The sequence below is a fragment of the Rana temporaria genome, chromosome 3, assembly GCF_905171775.1.
Source record: "Rana temporaria chromosome 3, aRanTem1.1, whole genome shotgun sequence".
Classification (NCBI taxonomy): Eukaryota; Metazoa; Chordata; class Amphibia; order Anura; family Ranidae; genus Rana; species Rana temporaria.
Genome location: NC_053491.1, coordinates 377,268,087 through 377,293,885, shown reverse-complemented (window position 1 = coordinate 377,293,885; position 25,799 = coordinate 377,268,087). Strand labels below are relative to the sequence as shown.

At 44.3% G+C, this 25,799-nt stretch overlaps 1 protein-coding gene across 2 annotated transcripts in view; it reads left to right on the top strand.

Annotated features, from left to right (window-relative positions):
* Nucleotides 1-25,236, top strand: part of RASSF8 (Ras association domain family member 8) — a 99,367-nt gene extending 74,131 nt beyond the window's left edge. The window contains exons 3-5 of one of the 2 annotated variants that reach the window (XM_040345611.1): nt 15,660-16,549; nt 20,013-20,139; nt 23,114-25,236. In XM_040345611.1, the coding sequence (XP_040201545.1) occupies nt 15,660-16,549; nt 20,013-20,139; nt 23,114-23,235 (1,139 nt within the window). In that variant the 3' untranslated portion in view covers nt 23,236-25,236. Of the gene's footprint in view, nt 1-15,659; nt 16,550-20,000; nt 20,140-23,113 lie in introns of both variants that reach the window. The other variant, XM_040345610.1, reaches the window with a different exon arrangement.
* Nucleotides 25,237-25,799: the final 563 nt, after the last annotated feature.

Genomic DNA, 25,799 nt, shown 5'->3' with positions numbered 1-25,799 from the left:
TCAGTTTCTGCTGGGTGGCTAACTAACTCTGCTGTCATCAGGCTACTTCTGATCTGGTCCACAAAAAAACGGAAAATAACAAAGTCCTTTTATTTTTATTTATTTTTTATCTATGGACCTGGACAGACTCGGAGGTAGGAGGTGAAAACAGACACAAGTCTGTTTTTACATTCACTTGTCCATAGGGCTTCATGTACCCTGTGATCAGGTCTGCCTGAAAAACAAAAGTCTATGCATGTCGCAATGAAATTGGTAAAATGTAGTGCAGGAACTTTTTTCAAAGACCCTGCGACATGAGTCTCTGCATTTTGAAAAGCTCCATTGCCGATAGTGGGGTGTGACTTGAAACAATCAAATCGCAGAGGTGTGAACGGGGCTAATAGGTGGTTTTCTTAAGCATTATCCAGGTTTTGTATATTGTGCAATGCCACGAACTGATTCATGCAGACTTTTCAAAGTTTGAAGCGTTTACTTCAAGGTTTACTTTTTGATTATTTTACTTAAGGAAAGAATCCTGCGTTGCTTTCATCTGGGACTTGCTGAGTATGCCGAAATAAAGGATCTGATTTTTAAAGAATAAGGTGGTCTGACGACATTTGTTCTACCTTTTTGCTGGAACGACATTGGCGTTTTTTATTTGCATAATCTGCAAATGTTTTGGGACGTTTTACAGACTAAGAAGATGAATGTCAGCAGGCGCAGTTGGGTGATGTCACAAGTGAGATAGGGGCGATGTCGCACAGGGAGACGGTGGGGGTGATGTGGCACAGGGAGGAGGTGATGTGGCACAGGGAAGACGGTGGGGGTGATGTGGCACAGGGAAGACGGTGGGGGTGATGTGGCACAGGGAAGACGGTGGGGGTGATGTGGCACAGGGAAGACGGTGGGGGTGATGTGGCACAGGGAAGACGGTGGGGGTGATGTGGCACAGGGAAGACGGTGGGGGTGATGTGGCACAGGGAAGACGGTGGGGGTGATGTGGCACAGGGAAGACGGTGGGGGTGATGTGGCACAGGGAAGACGGTGGGGGTGATGTGGCACAGGGAAGACGGTGATGTGGCACAGGGAAGACGGTGATGTGGCACAGGGAAGACGGTGATGTCGCACAGGGAAGACGGTGATGTCGCACAGGGAGACGGGGGTGTTTTCTCCAGCAGTCTATGTACAACATTAAGTTGTTTTAATCTGAACCATTTCTCTGGAGATCTTTGAAGCAAACTGGAAGGGCCGTTGCTTGCGTTTGCTTACATTAGATTTGGCAGTGATCCCCGATGCTCAGTTTCCTTCCCTTCTTAGGACACAAGAGACGATTCACCTGTAGTGCTCGCGATGAGATCACCAGAACTGGCTCATAACATGGCGTTTTGTCTTATTTGGGTGATCTGACAAGTGTGGATAAACTTGCGGGATGCTGACCTGACACACTGCGCTTAGTAAAAACCTGATGTCCGTGACGTCTTGACATTTCAAATTTAGTTTAAACTTTTTTTAAAGCTGCTTCTGGGGTCTGATCAGTCCTGCAAACATCACAACTCTTCCCTTGTTGTTCAAACCAAGTCAAGTAACAGATGTTTTTTTGTGCATAATGTTCTCATTCAAAAACCACAACACTCAAAAAGCCCAACTTTTTTTTGTGGCTGTAAAATCTTCCTGAGTCATGAATACATCACTTGTTGGGAACACTGGTGACAATAAACCTATCATTTCCTCCATTGTCTGCAAGCCAAGTGACTCTCCAGTTTTGCTGAATATCTGGTACACATGGCGCAGATTTTAGTGGTGTAGATTACAAGAATTTTAGCAAAATGCTTTTCAAATTGCTCTTATTTTACCTAATGAGAGAGACTGTTCCTGGAAAGTTCCTGCAGTTATATGATTGATCACTGTGTTGGAATAATGGGAATAGTGCATCTGTTTATTATTTTTCACTTTTGATCAGCAGCCACCAAAGATGAAAGGCTCATGCAGGGGATGACTGCAGTGTGACCTCAAGCTCTGTGTAGACTTCTGGAAATAGCAAGGAAGCAATTAAAGGCACAACGAATGAGACTTCAGAGATGGACTACAAATCAACCCAGGGTGCTTTTGGGTTGAATTTGTAAGCAGAATTGCATCTGCATGGAGTTTGAATGGTACCTCAATTGGTTTCCAGTCTAATTGGGACTCCATGTATCATCTCTATATCTAGATATTGAGGAGACTGCAAGCCAGGCCTTCTCGTCCAAGTCGGTGCCTGACCCTTAGGCCCCTTTCGCACTGGGGCGTGAGGTGCGCTGACGGTATAGCGGTGTTATTTTTAGCGGCGCTATACTGTCGGAATTGCGGTGGTGTTCGGCCCCTAGCGCTGCGGTTTTAACCCCCGCTAGCGGCCGAAAAAGGGTTGGTACCGCCTGTAATGCGCCTCTGCACAGGCACTTTCAAAGGGGAGGAGCAGTAAACGCACCGCTCCAAAGATGCTGCTAGCAAGACTTTTGGAGTGGTCCTGCTAACGCACCGCTTCAGTGTGAAAGCCCTCGGGCTTTCACACTGAGACTGCAGGGCTTTTTTTTTTTTCAGGCGCTATTTTTAGAGCTAAAACGCCTGAAAAACTCCTCAGTGTGAAAGGGGTCTTACAAATGCACTTATGGGAGAATGGTCAAACACACTCCTAAACCTTGTGGACAGCCTTCCCAGAAGAGTTGAAGCTGTTATAGCTGCAAAGGGTGGGTCAACTCAATATTGAACCCTACAGACTAAGACTGGGATGCCATTAAAGCAGAGGACCCCCCGTTTTTTTTTTTTTTTTTTTTTAAAGCCAGCAGCTACAAATACTGCAGCTGCTTACTTTTAACAAATTAACACTTACCTGTCCAGCGCGCCCTTGAAGTCGGCAGACGAGGACGAGCAATCGCTCGGTCCTCGGATGCTGCAGTCGCCATGCTTGGTGAGGGAATCGGGGAAGTGAAGCCTTGCGGCTTCACTGCCCGGTTCCCTACTGCGCATGCGCTAGTGCGCGGCGCCCCGTCACTGGTCCCTGCTCTCTTTTGGGAACACTGTGTTTGCCAGAAGACAGCAGGGGGGTGACGCGAAGGAGCCGGATACCGGGAAGTGGTGCAAATACCTGTTTTATACAGGTATCTGCACCCCCCCGAAAGGTGTCAAATGTGATACCAGAGGGGGGAGGGTTCCCGAAAAGCAGAAGTTCCACTTTTGGGTGGAACTCCGCTTTTAAAGGTCATGAGCGTGTAAAGCAGGGGTGCCCAACCAGTGGCCTGCGGAGCCCTCTGATGTGGCCCACGACCTCCTGCTCTGGGATGGAATAGAAGACTGTTATTAAAGGTAAGTTTATTACTAATATCGTATATATGGGCATATGTGTTCTGCAGTGGTTACTGGGCTGCTTTCAACTGATCCGTAGGTGCAAGAGCAGTGCACCCACGGGTTACCTGCACTGAGCCATAGACTTCTATTACCTGCAAGTTTGGTGAGCTTTTCTGAAGTGCACCAAACCTGCAGAATATAATAGTCAATTGCACAGTGCAGAAAAGCCAAAGGTACACTGCATTGCACCCGCAGTCAACCGCAGAACATCAGTGTGAAAGCAGCCATGGGCCCCTTTCACACACACGGTCAGTCCGGCCCAATTGGACCCTTCATTCACCTCTAAGGAGGGGCAGATGTAAACCGACTTGTGTCCTACCTCCAATCCGATCAGGCTGTCTGCTCTGCATATGCAGAGCGGACACGGACCTGCCATCCACCGATTGTGGCCGCTTAAGTGGCCCAGGCGTCCCAATACTTTTGACAATCTAGTGTGCGTGGACATCTTTAGGTGAGACCTAAATGTGAATTTTGAAGGAAAGAGGGACAGACGGGGGTTGCTTGCTTTTTTATTAGCTACATTCTACGTAGTTGTAATAGAATTTTGTTTATTTTTTTTTGCGGCCCCCCTATCCATTAAACTGCAGGAAGTGTTTTCCTCTATTCCAAACTCTACTGCTTTTAAAGTGCGCACACACAGGACATCATTATCCAGGCGGCCTCGCCACAATTTCCTGTGTCTGATCATTAGGAGAGATGAGCGCACAGCCTTTAAATAGACTGCGCAGTCCCGCTGTCACACAGCTGTCTCCATTCAGGAATGAAACGCTTTCTTGCATAGCTACAATGCAATTAATTGCGTTCCGTTCCTGCGAGGACTTTGCTGAGTAACGCTGCTTCTACTTTCTGCAGTCCTTGCGAGGAAAGCGAGTGATTCAGCATGTACACTTTTTGCCTTTTTAATGTCCTTTCTGTTTTAAAAAGGGCCCTTCAGTAACTTTACAAAGCTGTATGAATCTTTTCCTGACATGTCACAATATATAGCGACAGTATCGTTGTTACCAAAAGGGTTTATTAACCGCTTAAGGACCGCCGCACGACGATATATGTCGGCAGAGCGGCACGGCTGGGCATAAGTATGTACAGGTACATTGCCTTTAAGTGCCCAGCTGCGGGTCGCGTGCATCCGTGACCGATCCCGTGGACCCGATCGTCGCCAGTGTCCCGCGATTGGGTCACAGAGCTGAAGAACGGGTAGAGGTAAGTGTAAACAAACCTTTCCCCATTCTTCCTAGTGGCAGTGATCGTCTGTTCCCTGTCATAGGAAAAGACGATCAGTGACGTGTTGCGCCAGGCCACGCCCCCTACAGTAAGAATCGCACACTAGGGCACACTTGACCCCTACAGCACCCCCTACAGGTTAACCCCTTCACTGCCAGTGTAATTTTCACAGTAATCGGTGCATTTTTATAGCACTGATCGCTGTAAAAATGACAATGGTCCCAAAAATGTCAAGTGTCCGATGTGTCCGCCATAATGTCGCAGTCACGATAAAAATCGCTGATTGCCGCCATTACTAGTAAAAAAATATATATATATAAATTAAAATGCCATAAAACTATCCCCTATTTTGTAGACACTATAACGTTTGCGCAAACCGATCAATAAACGCTTATTGCGATATTTTTGTTAAAAAAAGTTGAATAAGTATCTGCCTAAACTGAAGAAAAAAAATATTTTTGATATATTATTTTTTTGGGTTGTTATAGCAAAAAGTAAAAAATATTGCATTCTTTTCAAAATTGTTGATCTATTTTTGTTTATAGTGCAAAAAATAAAAAACACAGAGGTGATCAAATACCACCAAAAGAAAGCTCTTTTTGTGGGGAAAAAAGGGACGCCAATTTTGTTTGCGCGGTCGTGCGACGTGTCTCCCAATTTTTTTTTTTATGTCACAATGTAGAGTATAAGACTTCCGATCATCTGTGCCCAGTCTTGCCACACAGAGTTAATCCAGCTCTGAGCAATCCTTTTTTATTGTTCAGTGAAAATTAACAGACTTCCAGATAAAAACTTGTCTAAATAAAAAGTCTCTCCTTGCTTTGAGTGACAGGTTATTTACACATCTAGCTTGGACATGTTTATCATATGTTATTATATACTGTGGATCGCCTCATATTATAATAACATAACATATGATAAACATGTCCAAGCTAGATATGTAAATAACCTGTCACTCAAAGCAAGGAGAGAGGAAAGAACTTTTTTTTCTTCTTCTTTTCTTCTTTTCTTCTTTTTTCTTTTCTTCTGCTAAGGCACCAGGGGTGCCATAACACATCAAATATAGTCAGTCCAGGGTAGTACAATCAAATGTAGGGTAGCTCGGCAGCGAGTCAGCTTGGCATTACTGTCATGCAGGTGAGCCTCCCACTTCAATCAATCGATCAGGTGGTAACCATGTACATTCTGCTTGTGTTGAATTGCACGAGTGGACACTTTTTGGCTTCTATATTTCATTTGTTAGTAAATAAACACCTGAATGGCTGCACTCCAGCTCAGACAGTTTGTCTCTGACACTTCTTTTTTTTTTTTTAATTCTCTCTGCACCAGGTATACAAAGTTCTGTGCCTTGTTGTTTTTCCTACAGCAATCTTTCTTTCTATACTGTATTGTATAGACTGCATATAGCTGAATGCAAACAATGCAATGTTTATACTGCACTCGTTCTGCGAAAAGCGCCCCAGAAACACAGGAAAAACAAAGGTTATATATTGGAAGCAGATAAGGCATGCTTGGTGCTCTGCAACATTTTGAGCTTGTCTAAAAGAAAAAAAAAATCTTGGCTGTTCATATACTTTAGTAATTATAAGTTGGGTTTGTGTGTTTATATACAACACTGTAAATGTCTGGGAACTGAGAGCGGTTGCTGGAGTTTTGGGCACAGAATGTTGTTCCATTCTTGCCTGATATAGGATTCTAGCTGCCTGTGTCGTCTTTGTCATATTTTTTGTTTCAAGATTCACCAAACATATTTAATTAGTGAAAGGTCTGGACTGCAAGCAGGCCATTTAAGTACCTGGGGCCAGATTCAGAGAGAAAGGCGCAAGTTTAGGCGGGCGTAGCGCATCTCATATACGCTACGCCGCCGTAACTTAGAGAGGCGAGTACCGTATTCACAAAGAACTTGCGCCCTAAGTTACGGCGGCCCGCGTAATTCAAAGTATGCTGGTAGGGTAACTTATCGTGACCCCACATAAATGACGCGCCTTACGAACGGCACATGCGCGCGCATGCTCACTATCACGTCGAATTTTCTCCGTAAATTACGCCGGCTCAATGCTTGGTCGACGTGAACGTAACCTACTCCCATCCCCATTCACGTACGACTTACGCAAACAACGTAAAATACGACACTGTTCCGACGTCCATACCTTAACATGACTTACCCCTGCTTTATGAGGGGTAAAGTTACGCCTTACGTAAACAGCGTATTTTAATACGCCGGGCACAAGTACGTTTGTGAATCGGCGTATCGAGCTCATTTGCATATTCAACGCAGAAATATAAGGAAGCGCCCCTAGCGGCCAGCGTAAATATGCAACCCAAGATACGACGGCGTAGGAGACTTACGCCGCTCGTATCTTGGCCGAATTCAAGCGTAACTGATTCTATGAATCGGTCGCATAGATACATCGTAAGTCCTTTGAGAATCTGGCCCCTGGACTCTTCTACTAGGAAGCCATGCTGTGTTCATAGCTGCAGTATGCGGTCTATCATCTTCCTGCTGAAATATGAAAGGCCTTTCCTGAAATATGCTGCTCTAAAATCTGGATATTCCTTTCAGCATTGATGGTGCATTTCCTCATGTGCAAGTTGGCCATATCATACGCACTAATATACCCCCATACTATGCAGGCTTTTGAACTAAGAGCTGATAGCAAGCTGGAAGGTCCCTCTCCTTTAGACCAGAGGATGTGGCGCCCACGGTTGCCAAAAGAAATGTCAAATTTCAATTCATCTGACCAGAGGACGTTTTTTTCCACTTTGCAACAGACCATTTTAAATGAGCTTTGGCCCAGAGAAGATGGTGGCATTTCTGGATCATCTTCAAAGATGGCTTCTTTGTATGATCATGTTCAGACAGTGATCTTTTTTGGAAGTGTTCCTGAGCCCATGTAGAGATGTCCATTACAGAATCTTTTGTGCTTGGATGTAACTTAATTTTTTTACAATTATGCTCTGCTTGCCCATCTGTGGGCCTGGGACCGGCATAGCGGTGCTGCCCGGTAGAGGGGAGGGAGGAGGGTGGACACGTGTCCCTGTGTACAGTCAGCAGGGAGCATGAGCTTTGCTGATTGCAGAGCTATACATCTGACTCGGGGTGCATGTCAGACCTCTGCAGAGAGACCACTGTTTCCACACAGAGCAAGGATCCTTTTCTATAACATGCTGGCAGGGCACATGCTTTTTTCCTCAGGCCATGGTAGGTTAAACAAACTAATACTTTAAAACTGTCAGACTTCATCTAATTTATCATTTTTTTCAGTCAGGTTAAAAATATTTACATTTAGAAAGCGTCCTGTGTTTGTCTACACCGTGCATGCTTTTCCAGTTCTTCAACAATTGGATTATGCCGGATGACCTTGTTGGCAAAATGTCACAATACTATTGGTTGGTTTCCCGTATGCTCTTTATTTTGACGTTGCAATCGCAGCTGAGCATGATGACTTTACAAACGAATCGTAAAACATCCCAGGGTCACCAAGCAGATTTCAATAGAGAGATCAATACATCCTTGAACCTCTGCCCCTGCTACAGCATTGTATGCCAAGCTGGTAGTAAATGCATTAAAGTGTTTGTAAGGTAAATTAAAATGGTATTTCTGGCCATGAAAGCGTGAAAGGCGGCAGTGCTGGAGGTTTTACATCACTAATATACAAACCGCGGAGTTGCGGATGATGATGATGATGATTGATATTGTAATTCCAGGGGTTGAGGGTTCAGGGAGAACAATCCTCAAAGGCATGTACATTGCAGAATACAATATATCCTCAAACATCTCGCCCGCCGTTTTTCTGAACTGTAACTCGGTAAATAGGATTCTATTCCATTACATCCAAAGGTGCGCCTGTGTGCGTGCGTGCGTGTGTTGTTTTGTTTCTGGAGTTAAGAAGAAATCCTGTCAGAGCATTCGCCAGGAGGGCCCAGCAGAGTCCCCTACACTCCCCCCCCCCCCCCCAACCAATTCCATTGGGAGTGCCCAATGCCACGAGTGGCCAGCAGTGTCAGTTCATGCTGGCCACTGGCAGGAGTGCACAGCAGAGTCTGCACCCCCCCATCCCCTGGTGCTGCCAGGAGAGCCCAGCAGAGTTCCAAGATCCCTCCCACTGTATGCCCAGGAGTGCCAAGCAGAGTCTCCGGACCCATCCAGCACTGCAAGGAGTACACAGCAGAAGAGTTCCAAACCCAGGAGTGCCTAGCAGAGTATTCTAGAGTTCTGCTCCCCAGCCACCCCCCGCCAGGAGTTCCCTGCAGAGTCCAAACACACATCCCCCGTACTGCCTGGAGTGCCTGGCCGAGTCCCCTATGCCCCCTATTCTGCCTGGAGTGCCCAGCAGTCCAATGCCACCCCCCACCCAATACTACCAGGAATGCCCAGCAGAGTTCCCCCCCCCCCCCACGCATTGCCAGGCGTGCACAGCAGAATTTGAAGACCCCTCCCCTTTTTCCGCCCCCTGGTTCCATGTGGGGTACACAGCACAGTTCCCCTCCACCAGTGGAGAAACCAATAGCACCAGAACTTGGCAGGGAATATAATTCCTTTACTATTCTATCCAACACTGAGAACAAAAAGTACAAAATACAATGTTAATGACAGGAATCGGATCGCATGGATCTGAACATCGATCCGATTACAGTGTGGGGGTAAAAGTTCCTGCACTATTTTTGTGTGAATCCAATGCAAGTTTTGCCATACAAACTATTACTGAATTCGCATTGCACAGACATCGCATGTGATCTACACAGCAATGGATTGTGTATATGACATTGTATGGTGTGTTTTTCCGTCTTTCTATTATTGGTTGAAAAGACGACACATGGACTAGGGTGTCTTATTATTTTTTTTTTTTTAAACCCAACTATGTAACTTTATAAAGACCGGACAGTCCACATGCCAGAGCATAAGGGAGCACCAGTGGCCAGGGAATCGAAGTACACCTGCAGTGAATACACTACCCCCCCTCCCCCACAAAAGTGCCCAAAAGTTAAAGGGGGGGGAGGGGTTAAAAAAGCAGAACTTTACCCTTGGGGGGAAATTCCACTTTAACGACTTGCATTCTGAGGCAGGAGGCAAATAAGGGCTGTATACAGGTCAGGACCCAGATACTTTAGTTGAGTAATAGCGTTATAGCAGTGTCTGTTTAGTATTGTGCCGTGTGTGTGTGTGTGTGTGTGTGTGTGTGTGTATTTGCCCCATTTCAGCACCCCCTGCCCGCCTCTCCAGAAAGGTCCTGACAATTTCAGGCCATAATCAAGCTTCGCTGACCTTTGACTTCCCCTCTGAAGTCCATGTTTTGCTTAATTTACCGGACTGTCCTTTAGAGGATTATTGCGGCCTCAGCAGGGGGGTGACTGAAGTCTGATCTCTCTAAAACAATTACAGAAATTCTTGTTAAAGCGGAGGTGGGGGGTGTTCAGGACAAAGAATATAGTGCTAAGAACCTGCTGATTTCTGAAAGACAAGCCCTACACAGCCCCCAGAGATACGTTATTAACGTCTTCATTTATATTGTGCTGACACTTGCCACAATGAACACTAAGCCATACACATGAGCCTTTGTAAGCTCCTGAGCTTACACTCTAATGTCCCCACCACAGTCACTATTATTACTGTATATGGTTCTGACATATTCCATAGTGCTGTACATAGGCGTGCGCACAGGGTGTGCCTAGGCACACCCTAATCACCCCATGTGCATTAGCATTATCCAAGAGCAGCACCAGGTGGGTGGTTGGGGGTGCCAGTGGCCATTGTAAATGCCCCCGTTATATTAAAGTCTAGGTTCATCTTTAGGAACACATTACACCCGTATTTGAAGTGGCTAGTAATATGCTCCTAATCACCTGGCTTCCACCACCAGCGCCCCTTCCTGTGACAGCAGGTAGCGTTCATGTGTGTTTGAGCTTAGGGGTGCACACCCTAATGCAATAGGCTGCGCACACCTATGATGTTGTACACAAAACAGTAAGTCAACCACATCAGTGTCTGCACCAGAGAAGCTTACATTCCACATCAGTGTCTGTCCATGGTTATTTACTACTATTAGATGTTTATATAGCTCTGACATATTCAATAGTGCTGCACAGAAAATGACGAGCCTGTCACATCAGTCTCTACACCAGAGAAGCTTCTATTGAAATGCCCCACCACAGTCCACACTATTTTATTATATATTCACATATATTGCCAAAAGTATTGGGACACCTATCTTTACACACATGAATTTTAATGGCGTCTTAGTCCGTACAGTTCAATATTGAGTTGGCTTCCCATTTGCAGCTATAACAACTTCAACTCTTCTGGGGAGGCTGTCCACAAGGTTTAGGAGTGTGTCTATGGGAATGTTTGACCATTCTTCCAGAAGAGCATTTGTGAGGTCATCCATGTCTTTTTGGACCTTGCTTTGTGCACTGGTCCAAATGATTTGGTGGAGGGGGATTATGGTGTGGGGTTGTTTTTCAGGGGTTGGGCTTGGCCCCTTAGTTTCTGTGAAGCGAATTCTTACGTCAGCATAACAAGACATTTTGGACAATTTTTGTGCTCCCAACTTTGTGAGAATAGTTTGGGGATGACTGTGTACAAAGCAAGATCCATAAAGACATGGATGAGCAAATTTGGGGTGGAGAAACTTAATTGGCCTGACCCCAACCTGATAGAACACCTTTGGGATGAATTAGAGCGGAGCCTGCATGCCAGGCCTTCTCGTCCAACATCAGTACCTGACCTCACAAATGCTCTTCTGGAAGAATGGTCAAACATTCCCATAGACACACTCCTAAACCTTGTGGACAGCCTTCCCAGAAGAGTTGAAGCTGTTATAGCTGCAAAGGGTGGGCCAACTCAATATTGTACCTTACGGACTAAAACTGGGATGCCATTAACCACGTGATTACTGGGCACTTAAACCACCCTCCTGCCCAGACCAATTTTCAGCTTTTAGCGCTGATGCACTTTGAATGACAATTGCACAGTCATACAACATTGTACCCAAATGGCCTTTTTATAAAAAAAAAAATCCCTCCCAAAATTGGGCTTTCTTTTGGTGGTATTTGATCACCTCTGCAGTTTTTATTTTTTGTTTTATAATTTTTTTTTTATTCTGTCTTTGCAAAATTTTACAACAAAATGAAAAAATTAAAAACAAGACATTTTACTCCTTCATTGATGTACGCCGATGAGGCGGCACTGGTGGGTGACAATAATGGTCACTGATCGGCACTGATAGATTACACTGGGCAGCACTGCTAGGTGGCACTGATTGGCACCACTGGTGGGCATTGATAGGGTGCACTTATGGGCACTGGCAAGGGGTACCGATTGGCACAGATGAGGCAGAGTTGCCTCTTCCTCTTCGGGACCGATGTCCCTTGCACATAAGCCGGTGATCAGCTTGTTTTTTTTCCTCACGTTATCAGCGTGAGGAGAAAAAAAAAGATTACAGAGATTTTGTTTACATCATATGATCAGCTGTCATTGGCTGACAGCTGATCATGTAGTAAGGGGCCGGGATCTGTAATCACCTGAGTCTCAGTGACTCGTGATCACAGTACGCGCCCTTCATACCAGTTTTTGTACCAGTAGAGCTGACACTCTAATGTCCTTAACACCATAATGCAACATCATAGTATTATAGCTCTGATATATTCATAGTGCTGTACAGGGAACACAGCCATCTGCATCGGCCTTTGTGCCCGAGGAGCTTACAATTTGATGTCCCACCACAGTCACTTTCTATTATCTGGCATTTGTATAGCTCTGACATATTCGACAGGGCAGTACAGAGAACACTAAGCCAACCACGTTCTTCTCCTGAGAAGCTTACACTCTAATGTCCCATCACACACTATAATACATTGATATAGCCCTGACATATTTCACAATGCTTTACAGAGAACACAGAGCCAGTCTTTACACATTGAAGTGTAAGCTCCTCTACTGTGATCGCCTCAATGTTCTCTGTACAGCACTTCAGAATATGTAAGAGCTATATTATGTCTAATAGTGTGTGACTGTGGCCTGACATTAGAGTGTAAGCTCCTCTGGTGTGATCACTTCAATGTCCCCATAACAAGTATGCAGACCAGACAGGAATGTCCGAGTCCTTATCGATTTACTTATTTGCACGTCTTTGCCTCGGCGTAATGAAACGGACGCTTAGCGTTTTCAGAAGGGCAGGCAGCCAATGACAGGTTTCCTAAGTGATCGGTATAGTTGTGTATAAAATGATTCCTCCGTTTCCCTTAGATTGGCTTTCATAGTGCGTACCATCGTTTTCAGCAGCAAAACTTGGCAGCTTTTTTTCCCCCTTCGCAGTTGGTACCACTGACGGCAAGCTCCCTCCATCAGGTGCCAAAATTACCCACGCGCAATATGTGGGATGCAACATGACGCTTCCGTGTTTTTAAACATGCAAAGTCACAACCTTGCTAACTTGGCGGAGAAACATGTTTTCCTTATCCAAAGAATAAATTCCTTTTTGTAGCACATCTCAGTAAGTCATGTTTTACCATTTAGAATTAAAAATCAACACTTTTTGTTTTTAGGGGGCTGGTATTGGGGGGCAGATAGTTGTTAGACTATTTAATGCTGTCTGTGTGCACACTGGAGTGTTTATTATTTATTTTTCATGATTTGTTCCCCTAATAATTATTTATACAAGATTTATTTAGCGCCGTTTTCAACTTGAGAGTAGAACTACAATGCACTTTAAAACAGTAGGAATCGGAGGGCCCTGCTCATTGGAGCTTACAATCTAAGCGGGAAGGTCAAGAGGTAATAGGGGGGGGGGGGGGGCTGATGAAGAAAATAAATGGACAGTTGTTAAGTGGGCACCAGATAGGCTTCTCTGCAGAGATTTGTTTTTAGGGATCGTCTGAAAGTGGACAAAGTAGGAGATGGTCAGACAGATTGGTGTAGAGCATTCCGGAGGATGGGAGAGACTCGGGAGAAGTCCCGGAGGCAAGAATGTTGTGCCTGCCAATAATACATTTCCTGTCCTAGTGCAGCGAGTGAGAATTGGCACCCTATCTATGGATAGCAAAATTGTCACCCTAAAACAGAAATACAGAGCCCCCCCCCCCCTCCCTGATTACATGAGTGGTATTGTAGTCCCCAGAGATGGCTGTAAACAATGTAACTGATAAATTCCTGTGCTCTCCATGCCTGTGCTGACTGTTATCAGTTAGCATTTTCTGGCAAGGGCACAGAATTCAGTCCATAACAAGGTTTGCAGCACCACCGTGACACTTTTAGGATTCACAATGCAAATGCAATGGCAACAGTTTCAAACTTTTTGTTCTTTCTCAGGCCAGTGGAGAACAGATCTGATACAATGTAACTGTAATGTTCCTCATTGTATCAGATCTGTTCTTCACTGACTTGAGAAAAAAACAAAAAGCTTTAAACTGTAGCAATTGCATTGAGAATATTAAATAAGTGTCACCATAGTACTGGCATTTCTGTATAGTGGGTCATTGGGCCAGGCCTGAGCTGATGAGAAGGCTGTTCAACGCCTAGTGCGATACCAGATTTTAAAATGGCTAAACAGCGCCATCTGGTTCTGTACAGTGGAACGCACTGCAGCCAAAATGGGAAGGTACATGACTGGAAGATTTACCCCCTTCATGACCAGGTAATTTGTTGCAATTCGGCACTGAATTATTTTAACTGACAATTGCGCGGTAATGTGACACTGTACCTAAATAAAATGTATGTCTTCCCCCCCCCCCCCCACACACAAATAGAGCTATATTTTGGTGGTATTTGATCACCTCTGTGTTTATCTTTTGCGCTATAAACAGACTTTTTTTTACCTTCTACAATAAGTGTATATTGATTGGTTTGCGCAAAAGTTATAGCGTCTACAAACTGCAATTTTTTTTATTTATTCATTATTTTACTTCTAATGGAGGCGATCAGCAATTTATATCAGCACTGATGGACACTTTTGACAATTTTTGGGAATAAGTGACACTAATTACAGAGATCAATGCTAAAAATGCACGGTCACTGTACGAATTACTCTGGCTGGGAAGGGGTTAACATCAGGAGCAAGCAAAGGGTTAACGGTGTGTGCCTGGCCAGTGTTTTGTGGGAGGTGCTTTTACTAGGGGAAGACATGGATCCTAGTCTTTGCTTTGCAGGAACAAAGGATATATGCCTTCCCTCCTGAATGAACGGCAGTCTGCCTTGTTTACATAGACAGACCGCCATTCTGGCTCTGTACTACACAATCAGCATGTGTCGGTGGACATCAAGTCTGCGGTACCCAGCAATCGGTGCTCACTGTGTATAATCACTGCGGGAGCGAGCCACCGTTGGCGCACAATCACGCCCACCACCCAAAAGAGCCGGTTTACGCATATATACACGTGATTTGCACAGAGATCCACCCTGTTGCAGCTTACCAAATCTTAGATGTGATTTGCTGCGTTTTTTTTTTTTTTTAGGCTTGCTTTCTTCCACTTTTTTATCTGATCTGGCCAGTAAGTCTGTTTGTTCTTTTAAAAAAAAAACTCTTGCGCATGTTTTTGTTACAGGGATGAGACCAGCTATTTAACAGTGGCAGGGGTATCCCATTTTAACACCTTTTTATTTCTTAAAGTATATCTAAAGGAAAAAACTTTTTTTTTTGTTGGTTTTGGGTAGTGGAGAGGGATTAGAATGCTTGTCAGTTTTTTATTGCGGTCTGTGTCCCCATTAGGGAAATTCATCCTCTCTAAAATGAGCACTGGAGTTTGTTGCTGCCTTTCTTTCCCATGGGAAGAGCTGTTTTGGGCCCTGTACTAATTTTCTGCGAATCCAATGCGAGTTCAGCAAAACAACTGTATGGTTGAACCCGACATTTCACAGACATTGCATGTGATGGGCACTGCAGTGCGGGTGCGAATCGCATGCAATGTCTGTGTTCGCACAAGTGTGAACCTGGGATCAATGGATAGTGGTCCTCAGGATAAATGGAGACCCAGCAGTGACACATACATCAATAAAAACCTTGATGTGTTTGTTTTTATCAAAAAAAAATGTAACTTTGCTTTTCCAAATGGAATGTAACACTTTTGCTTTTGTTCTCTCCAAGGTCGCACGGGCAGATACACGCTCATAGAGAAATGGAGAGACACGGAGAGACATTTGGCTCCTCACGAAAATCCAGTGATTTCAATAAACAAGTGGGGTCAGTACGCCAGCGATGTGCAGCTAATTCTGCGACGCACAGGGCCATCTCTTAGCGAAAGGCCCACGTCGGACAGTATATCTCATGTACCTGAACGGACTTTGTACAGGCAAAGCCTGCCACCTCTGGCCAAGCTACGGCCGCAAAATGACCGCTCCATAAAAAGGAGAGAGCCAAAGAGGAAATCGCTGACCTTTAGCGGCGGGGCCAAAGGACTTATGGACATTTTTGGCAAAGGCAAAGAGTCGGAATTTAAGCAAAAAGTGCTTAACGGCTGTAAAACCACAACTGATGAGCTGAAAAAGCTAATAAACCTACAAACGGAGAAGCTTCAGTCTCTCGAGAAGCAGCTGGACTCCGGTGAGGCCGAGATCCGATATTGGGAGCAGAAGTACAAGTCGAATTTGGAGGAGGAACTCGGAAAGTTAGAGCAAAAAGTCAAACGTAACGATGTTGAGATTGAGGAAGAGGAGTTCTGGGAGAACGAGCTTCAGATTGAAGTGGAGAGCGAGAAGCAGCTGAGGGAGCAGCTGCAAGAGATGACCCAAAGGATGCTCCAGTGCGAGAACCAAATAAAGGACTACCAAAACAAAATCCACACCATTGAAAGCGGCATTGAGGCAGAGAAACTACAGAGGGAGGTTCAAGAGTCTCAAATGAATGAAGAAATCGTCAGGGGGAAAATCGAGAAGATCAAAGGAGAGTTCGAAATCCAAAGTCAAGAAAGCCAACGGCTGGAAAACGGCAGCAAGGCGGTGGAGAGGTCACTGGGACAGGCGGCAAAGCGGCTCTTGGTGAGTAAAAAAAAAAGTTTTAATTGAGGTCAAGTCTAGAGTTGTATAAGACACCTACATGCAGAATTACACTAGTAGAAAATATACAAGAAATTGACTTTTATGGTGCCCAGACTTAGTGGTTGTAAAGGCTGAAGGTTTTTACCTTTGTGCATTTGATGCATGAAGGTAAAAAAACCTTCTTTGTGCAGCATCCCCACGCCCCCCCCCCCAAATACTTACCTGAGCTTCATCTCCATCCAGTGTTGTGCATTAGAGCAGTGGCTCTCCCAGGTCTTTCTCCTCATTGGCTGAGACAGCAGTGGGAGCCATTGGCTCCTGCTTCTGTCAATCGCAGCCAATGAGGAGAGGAGAGGGCAGGGCTGAGCCATGCTCTGTGTGAATTGATTTACGGAGGAGCGGTTCAGGAGCTATCCTGCGTCGGTGCCCCCATAACGAGCTGCTTGCTATGGGGGCACTTGAACAGGAAGGAGGGTGGGAGCGGCAGGCAGGGGACCTGAGATGAAGATCGAGGCTGCTCTGTACAAAACCACTGCACAGAGCAGGTAAGTATTACATGTTAAAAGGAGAAACTGTGCAGCACCTTAAGTGTAGCAATCATTTAAAAGTAATTATGATAAAAGCAAATGCACCCATAGGATAAAAAGTGGTAAAGCGCTTGAATTAATGGATCATCTGCTCTGCCACAGGGTGGCTGACTCACTCCTGCAAGCGATGCCGATGGCTCTGGTGGTTCCCAGGGCTTGCGTTAGTCTCAGGTACACTTACTCAAGATGACCACGACCAGAAATGCTAGTGGGTATTTTGCAGAGTGATTTCTAAGCAGAATTAAGCATGGAGACATGGATGGATGGGTGACTTTTTATTTTTTATATTAAAAATTAAGTACTGTGTATATACTTGAGTATAAGCCAAGTTTTTCAGCCCTTTTTTTTAGGGCTGAAAATACCCCCCTCGACTTATACTCAAGTTGGTGTACCTGAAGGGCCGCCAGCGTCCATTGTTTATAAGTCGCGGCTTCCCCCTGGTCCCTTCCGTGATGGGCGTTTCCCAGCAGACACTGTGTTCAGTATTCCTCCAATCATGGACGTCTTCATCTTTAGACAAGAGAATGTCCGTGATAGGCGGAACAGTGAACACAGTGTCTGGGAAACCGAGTCCAAGGATGAGAAGAAGTCCGTGATGGGCTGCTGGGGAAACGTCTATCACGGAATGGGACCAGGAGGAGACCACGACTTTTAAACAATGAATGGACACCCACAGCCTGTAAAAATTTCAGGTACACTGACTCGGGCACAGGGAGGCGTGCAATGGGCACAGTGAGGTTGCAATTGGCACAGTGAGGTGTGCAAATGGGCATTGTTGACCCTCTTTTTAGCTTACAGTAGCTGCTGCATTTCTCACGCTAGGCTTATATTCCAGTAAATACGTTTTCCCAGTTTTTTGGGGTAAAATTAGGTACCTCGGGTCAGCTTATACTCGAGTATATACAGTAAACTGCGTGTTTGGTATGTGATGTGCAAATGCAGTGTAGTTGCACTGTAATATCACTTTAACACAAACCCGTTAAAAGGTACACATTTATTGCAAATAAGTATAACATAATAAAATAAAACATTAAATATAACATTCCATTCCATTTTATTATGTTATACTTTTATTTTTTATTTTTTAGCGGGTAGCTTTTACAGATTTGTGTTACGTCTGGCCACTGTGAAAATCCATTTCCTAGATATTTATTACTACTTTTACTCACTGAGGTCAAGGGCTAGAATCTTAGTACCAGGGCTGAAAACAATGGATTAGTTATGCTTTTGCAGATTTTCAGCTTATACTTCAGAAGTCAAGCAACAGACGGTTAAATAAACAGTGTTTTTCTCAAGACTTTGAAGGCAACCTGAGAAAGGAATAAGCAGCAGGTCTTCTAGTTTAGCAAATCATGTAGGAACATTTGTCAAAAATTGTATTCACCTGCTGTTCAAAGCGATATCATGTTCAAAGTTTAGCTTCAAGGCGGCCCAAGATGTCAAACAGGCTTTCGATCGCAGCGAGCTTGTACAGCTTGAAGTCATTCATTTTTAAAGTTGCTCTAAACCCATTTACTAAAATCTCTCGTGAGCTGTAAAAGTAATGACCTATCAAAAGTTGGTTTTAATTCTATATAATCTGTAGCCTTCACCAAAAGAATACCTGGTGATTAAAGGTCCTCGTTCTGGGGTGACAATGGTCTCCCAGTCGTATTTCTACATTGTCCTTCTGCCACACGAGCATTTGGTGTGTAGACTGCGCGTGGCTATGCCAACAGCCATTGTGCAGGCTTGGTCCACCATGGTCACTATTAGGAAGCTGGTCCAGAGCAATGATGGGCAGCAGATGCTGAAGGAGAGTGTCTGTAGACAGGAAGTGGCTTAAGTCTGGAGGAGAGATGCACTACTGATAATGCGAGTAGGGATGAAAATAGTATTTTATGAAAAGTGATCAATTGCTTGATATAGTGTTTTCAGCAAACCTAAATGTCATCTACTGAGAAGCCGGTTCACACAGGGGCAACACGACTCTGGCCGCGACTTTTTGCGAGGCGACCTGGATACGACCTGAGCGCGCACCACAGGGCGACTTACAAGGAAACTTCAAGTTGCCTCCAGGACAGGCGACTTTTCAGTGGCCAATAAAACATCAATCAGCCTTGTGGGAGGGAGGGGTTTGCCTGAGAAAACAATGTTCCCTTACCGTATTGTTGCTTCAGTTAAGACACAATCCGACTTTGGAGGCGACTTCCGTTTAAATCAATGGATACAAGTCGCCTAGAAGTCAGTTTGAAGTTTTCCAGGAACCTTTTCTGAAGTCAGAGCGACTTCAGTAGTGTACATTAAAGTGGAGTTTCCATCCCAAAAAATGTTTCATTATTGTGCTCATTAGACCTAATTGTGGTTGGAACCCCGCTTTAAGATAGGTCTCATTGACTAACATGGAATTTGACATGTTGCGCGACTTGGGGCGACTTCAAGTCAAATCCCAAGTCGCCCCTGTGTGAACCGAGGCTTTTAATCTACTCGAATTTTGGACAAGCTTTGTATACTATGGGCAACAAGCCCATTCGTTTTGTATTGAGCACGCTATTACCCTCCAGAGATTTGATAAAAATAGGTGAAGACTTTATTTTATGGGAAAACAAGCCATGGTAGATGTTCGATACAGAAACGAATCGGCTTCCAGGTTTTATCGCCAAAACTTAATTGAACAAGCTGAATTTAGAAGCCGATTGGCCACCATGCACCACTGCACCAGATTTTGCGCACTCCAGTTTTGGTAAACCAAACCCCATGTGTTAAAGTAATGAAATATTAACTCACTCTGTTGCCTGCAGTAACCAATTAGACTTTTCTGGACTCTATATTGTTTAATGCAGGATTGTTTTTTATCATTACTCACTTTGTCTTCTCCTTTTCAGGAGCGTGAGCAGGAATTGGAGCAGCTGACCAAAGAACTCCGCCAGGTCAACCTTCAGCAGTTCATCCAGCAAACCGGCACCAAGGTCACGGTGCTTCCAGCAGAGCCCAGTGAGATTGAATTCCCTCAGCCAGAAAAAGGTATGTACTTAATATAATGCTTTAAAGTCTATAGATGTGACCTCAGTAGGCTTGTTTTAAGAAACCTGCCAGTCATTTTTATATATTTTTTTGTAAAAATCCTCCCTAAAGCTGGCCATCCATCGATTGACTTGGGTACAACCAGCTTGTTGGTTTTTAAGCATGTGACTATTGCCAGTGACTAAAGCTACTAACAATAACCACTGTGTGCGCTCCCCTCCCCCCTGCCAGGAGAACACAATGGCTCCGCAAAAAGTAATCCCCCATTAACATTGTGTTGATGGGGAATTGAGCTTCTCTGTAGGTATATCGCATAATCTATGGCCGACTTATAGGATGAGTTCACCTTTTGGGAACATGTTCCACCCTAAAAACGGGTGGAACATGCAACATGTTCCCACTGCTGGAGCTGCTCCCTGACCCACCACCTCTAGAGACAGTAAGCTGGGGATCTTGTTGCAGTTCATTCCAACGTTCTGTGAATGGAAGAACTACAAGTACAAACAGCCTTGGTGGATGTCGGCTTGTAGTTCTCAATGAACTACCAGAGCACTGTTGAGCTTTCTAGATAGTTCATGGTTTCTTCCCGTCGGTGTGTGACTGTAACTGCCTGCGTGTACGAGGTGGGAGCAGACAGCTTACACAGTCTGGAAGTGTCCTGCACTTTTTTTTTTTTTTACCTGCAAAGAGATCCTTTAAGAGCCAGACAATCTACATTGGTGCAACTCTCGCATCTAGACTCACTTTGCTGCTAAGGGTTCAATTGCCTTGAATTAGCCCCACACTTACAGCTAAGCCCAGTCCACCATGTCTTGCTCAGTATGAGCCACATGAGGGATTCTTTACTAAGGGAAAATCTACAGTGCACTTGCTCTAGATCTTAACAAACGAGGGCAAGCGCTGCTGATTTGATCATTTAATCGTGTGCAAGCAAAAATGCTGTTTTTTTTTTTTATTTCCTTGCATGTGATTGGGTATTCTTTGCAAAGCACAGCTTTACCTTATTTATTAAGCTCTGGAGCAACTGCACTTGCAGTGCACAGTATATTTGCATTTAGTAAATCAAACCCATGGTTCAGTTTTGCAAGAATCACTATGTAGGCTCTTAGTAACAAGGTTGAACTAGAATCAGAGGGGCACACATTCAAAATTCATCATGATTGGACTAGGTTAATATGTCTTAAAGAGCATTTCCACACATCATAAAAACACTGTCTAGTTCACTTGTTTAGCAGTTCAGATGCTATTAAATTGTTCTACAATTCAGCTGGTGTAAATACTTTAAACTCTCCTACACACCATCTGAAGCTGAAACCAATGGTGTTTTCATTCAGAGATTGCAGCTTCTGCATATCTATTTGGTTAGAAACCCCCCTGTTCTTTTTTTTTTTTTTTTTTTTTTTTTTTTTTTTCTTCTTTTTTTAAGGCTGTGTCCTATTAGTGAAAATTCCCCTAATTTCCTGTCCCAGAGTCTTGGCAAGAGGAAGCCTACTCACACCTAATGCTGATGCGGCACCCATCAGGGGTCTGGTGTGTCCTGGCTCACCGTTTTAGGTCCGAATTTTTGGCTGAATTCGGACCTAAAACTGAGCCGCATCGGAGATGTGTGAACCGGCTCCCTAGAGTGCCATTCACATTCTCCTGCTATTGCAAATTGGATGCAGAGGTTCCGCATCCAATAGTGTGAACCCAGCCTAAATCCCTCTTCTGACAGCTGTGCCCAAAGCAAATCTTTCTGTAGCACTACCCCCTCAGGAGCCGCTGATTGATTTGGGATCGGCGTATTAAGTTACCTCTATGTAGTGTCTAGGGGTGAAGGTAGTGAGCAGAGCAGTAATCGAATGTCCAATCTGTAGTTGAAGGTTTTGAATGCTTTATTTTCCTGGCCCAACACGACCAACATCAACTTGAGGTAGACTGGAAAGGTTGATGAAAATGGAGTAACTTCGCAGCGTCAGGCTCTGGAAAAGCGGTCCTGCCTTCCGTAATTATATCAATACGTCGCCACTCTAGCCAGAGTGTGTGAAGTGCCCCCGGACAGACCTCTGTCACAGGCCTGGCAGCCAGTGCGCCACTTAAGTTTGCTGGGAGGAACAAGTCTCTGCCACAGACTTGGCTCTAATTAAATGTTGAGGCCTCTGCCACAGGCCTAGTGCAAGGATAAGTCAAATGATAGAGCGGATCCTTCCAGTAAATCACGTTAGGGTCACCGGTTGACAGTGTGAGTGTACCTGTCAATGTCCGGTCACCAGATCCCCGATGGTTTTGGATAACCTGCCTCCGGGTTCTCCTCAAGCCGGTCCCCCACCGAACAGCATACAGCCTGGGATCTTCTCAAAAGAAGTGGGGACCCTTGGTAGTATCAGTTACTCCAGGCCAGGAGGGCCCAGAGTCGGGAACTCCGCATAGCACGTGACCCAAGGCCAGGAAGGCCATAGTGGTGGGGCCTGTGATGTTTAGGAGATATTCTTTATACCTAGAGGTAAGTCTTATTATAGGCTTACCTGTAGGTAAAAGTAAAAAAACAAGTATACAACCACTTTAAGTGGTTGCTATAGACTTTTTTGCAACCTGTTTGGGGCAGACAGACCATTTGTGCAGACTGCATTACAGAAGGACCATTTGGGAGTTAGGGACACATTTAAATTGGAAGGGGCTAGGTGATGGAGATGTGGGGATCTTAAAGCTGTCAAAGCCAAATTTATCAATTGAATTATTGATTGATCTATCCGTCTATTAAACGATCGATCTATCCAATCAAATTCATCCTTCCTTTCTTCATTCCTGATCTCTAGCTATGAATATATCGATCCACTTAATAAATGGGCTGTAGTTCAGTGGGGGGCCATAAAATTGTTCATGCTTTTGGCCCCAGGTGACTTTGTCCACCACTGCACTTCTTTTTATATTGTTTGCTTTCTTTTTGTTTACTTTAAAATGTATTCCCATATGTATTTTTTCTTTCCTTGTTTAGAGCCGACCTTCCAGTCGGGATCCTTAAAAAGGCCAGGCTTTTCCAGGCAACTTCCAAGCAACCTGCGTATTCTCCAGAATGCCTTGTCATCAGGATTCAACCCAGAGGGCATCTACGTATAACTTCGCAGCACTTTTGACTTGGCACAGCCAGAGGATAGTTCATACTTCGGCCACTCAGCTGAACACTATGGCTCTGTCATGCTCTTTACGTTCCGCTGCCTCCCTTCAAACAACCCAGAGACTTTCCAGGAAAGCTTGACGGAGGATAAGCCAGCGAGTACGAGCCAATAGGACATTGCTATCGTCAGCAACACTTTTATAGCCTAACCTACTACAAAAATACTTTTTTTTTTTTCCGAAGTATTATTTCTTACAAATCGGTGTGGAACATTGTGTAAGCTGATACTAGAGATGTTACTGGCACACACGAATAATGAAAGTGATATTATATAAATATATGCTTATCTATTTTTCCACTTAGCAATTTTGTATCTCATACACGGATGAAAAAATAATGTATTTGTTACATATTATATGTCCTGTATTTCATTTTTGTCTTCGATATTCAGCCACAGCAGTGTTACTTCAAGGCTCCGGTTGGTCTTATTCATGGCGGTCATTGTGGAGCAATAATTTAAATAGTATTAATTGTCATTTAAATCCAAAGGACATCGAGCGTCTAAGAAAAAAATGAATGATGTAATTTTTCTAATTTTCTTTCATCCCACCTTCTAGTAGTCCATGATAACTAAGCCAAAGAAAAGTGAAAGTAACTAAGCTGATAAGGAAGTTAGGAAATTAGAGAGGTGAGATGGTCTGGAAGTTCAGCAAATATATCAAGTCACTCTTTTTGAGGTACAAAACCAAATTTGTGCTCTAAAAGACAACATTCAGTGTATATGAAGAGATGTGATGAAACACTTGATAGTTGGCTAAGAACAAATTGACTGGTCCTCTTTAGGGAGATTCAACCTTTTTATCACAGAAACAGAACCTGATGGAAAATCCAAAATGTTACTGTTGTCACCAGAACAAAATCTTCCCGTGGGATCCCCTGTTCCAGGAACAAGTTTCTTAGAGGGGAACTCTCCCTTCCTCTTGCATTTGTGGGACAGGAATTAAAGGAAAATCTCCCAAAGGGAGGCACACTAGGGCATTCCAATATCTTATTCATTCCAAGAGGACCTGTTACCTTATAATCAGTCACTTCCCTGTGTTGATGATAGATCAGTGCATTTCTCTGCATTATTTTCATTACCTGTATACCTATATTCATTGTATCCTGTCTCTTAACAGCCAGTGAGGATGTAAACCACCGATTCAGGAAAGGTACCGAGATAACAACTAAGCCAATATTGTTCCCAAAAACCTTGTATGATGATGATTATTATACAGGCTTTATATAGCGCCAACAGTTTGCGCAATGCTTTACAACATAGGGGCAGACAGTACAGTTACAATACAGGAGAAATCGAAGGGCCCTGCTCTTATATTATACACTTAAAGAAGTACATTCAAAGCTGGTTTGGCTGTACTATTGTGGATCAGCAGTGCTGTTCGTTCTGTACTCCTTTACCCCATTTTCATCAGACAGCGGGCTAAAGTCCACTGTTGGTTGACACCACAGAGCCGATCCAGGCTTGGGCAAGAACAATGGAGTCTGGATCTGCCCACATGCTTGGACCGGAATCCGACTTAGCCTCGCTGCAAGCTGCTGAGAGCCTGAGATGGCTGCTCCTCCACAGCCCAGTGAGTGAGGGGGGGGGGGGGGGACAGAGCAGAGAGCTGCGGTCAGTCAGAAGCTCTCTGCTTAGGGAGCTGTGAGAACCGAGCGATCCGTGGTGTTTGATCACTCAGTTATCCGTATTTGAGGCTCCACAAGAAGACAGATGCTGCATCCACCTAGGTAAGTATGGTTCCAAAAAAACAACATACATCTATTTATTTTTTATTTTTTTAAAGTGGTGTTCGACGGCGTATTTGACTTTTGTTCTACTCACAAGATCCACAGGCTCCAATGCCTTCCAGGTAGGGAGCCGCACTCTGAGGTGCTGTGGGTGAAAGGCCATATGATGGCTGGTCAATTAGAAAACAAATAACATGTATGTACAGGAAAATACATCTGTGAATAACAGTACTCCAAAAACAAGCATGTATAAAATAACAATAAAATAAATATAAGCTATTTAAATGGGTGAATGTGACAATCCAATATATAGTGCAAAAGTCCCAATCAATCACAACTAAATGTGTACGGATCCAGGAAGTTCTTCGTATATATATAAACTTTGTGATAAAGCCAGAAAACACACTCCTTCCACCAAGGGGAACACCCAAGCGCTAATGATGCAGTCTCCTTACCAGAAGCTGTGACCACAATGACAGCGGTCAGTACGAGCCTAGGGTGTTTACAGTCTCCCTAATGACTTGCTGCTGAAGCTGGGTGTATGTAGTGGATCGCACTCTCACTCTGGGTGAGAGACCTGGAGGAGATGCCAAGAGATACCGCATCTGTATTTTTATACACCGCACATTTTCTACCTGCTTCTTGTAAGTGCATTACTACTTTTTTCATTAAACCCCTTTTATCGCAGTATACACTATGGTATTTCTTTTTTCATTTTTCTGCGATACTATTGAGAGTGCGATCCACTACATACACCCAGCTTCAGCAGCAAGTCTTT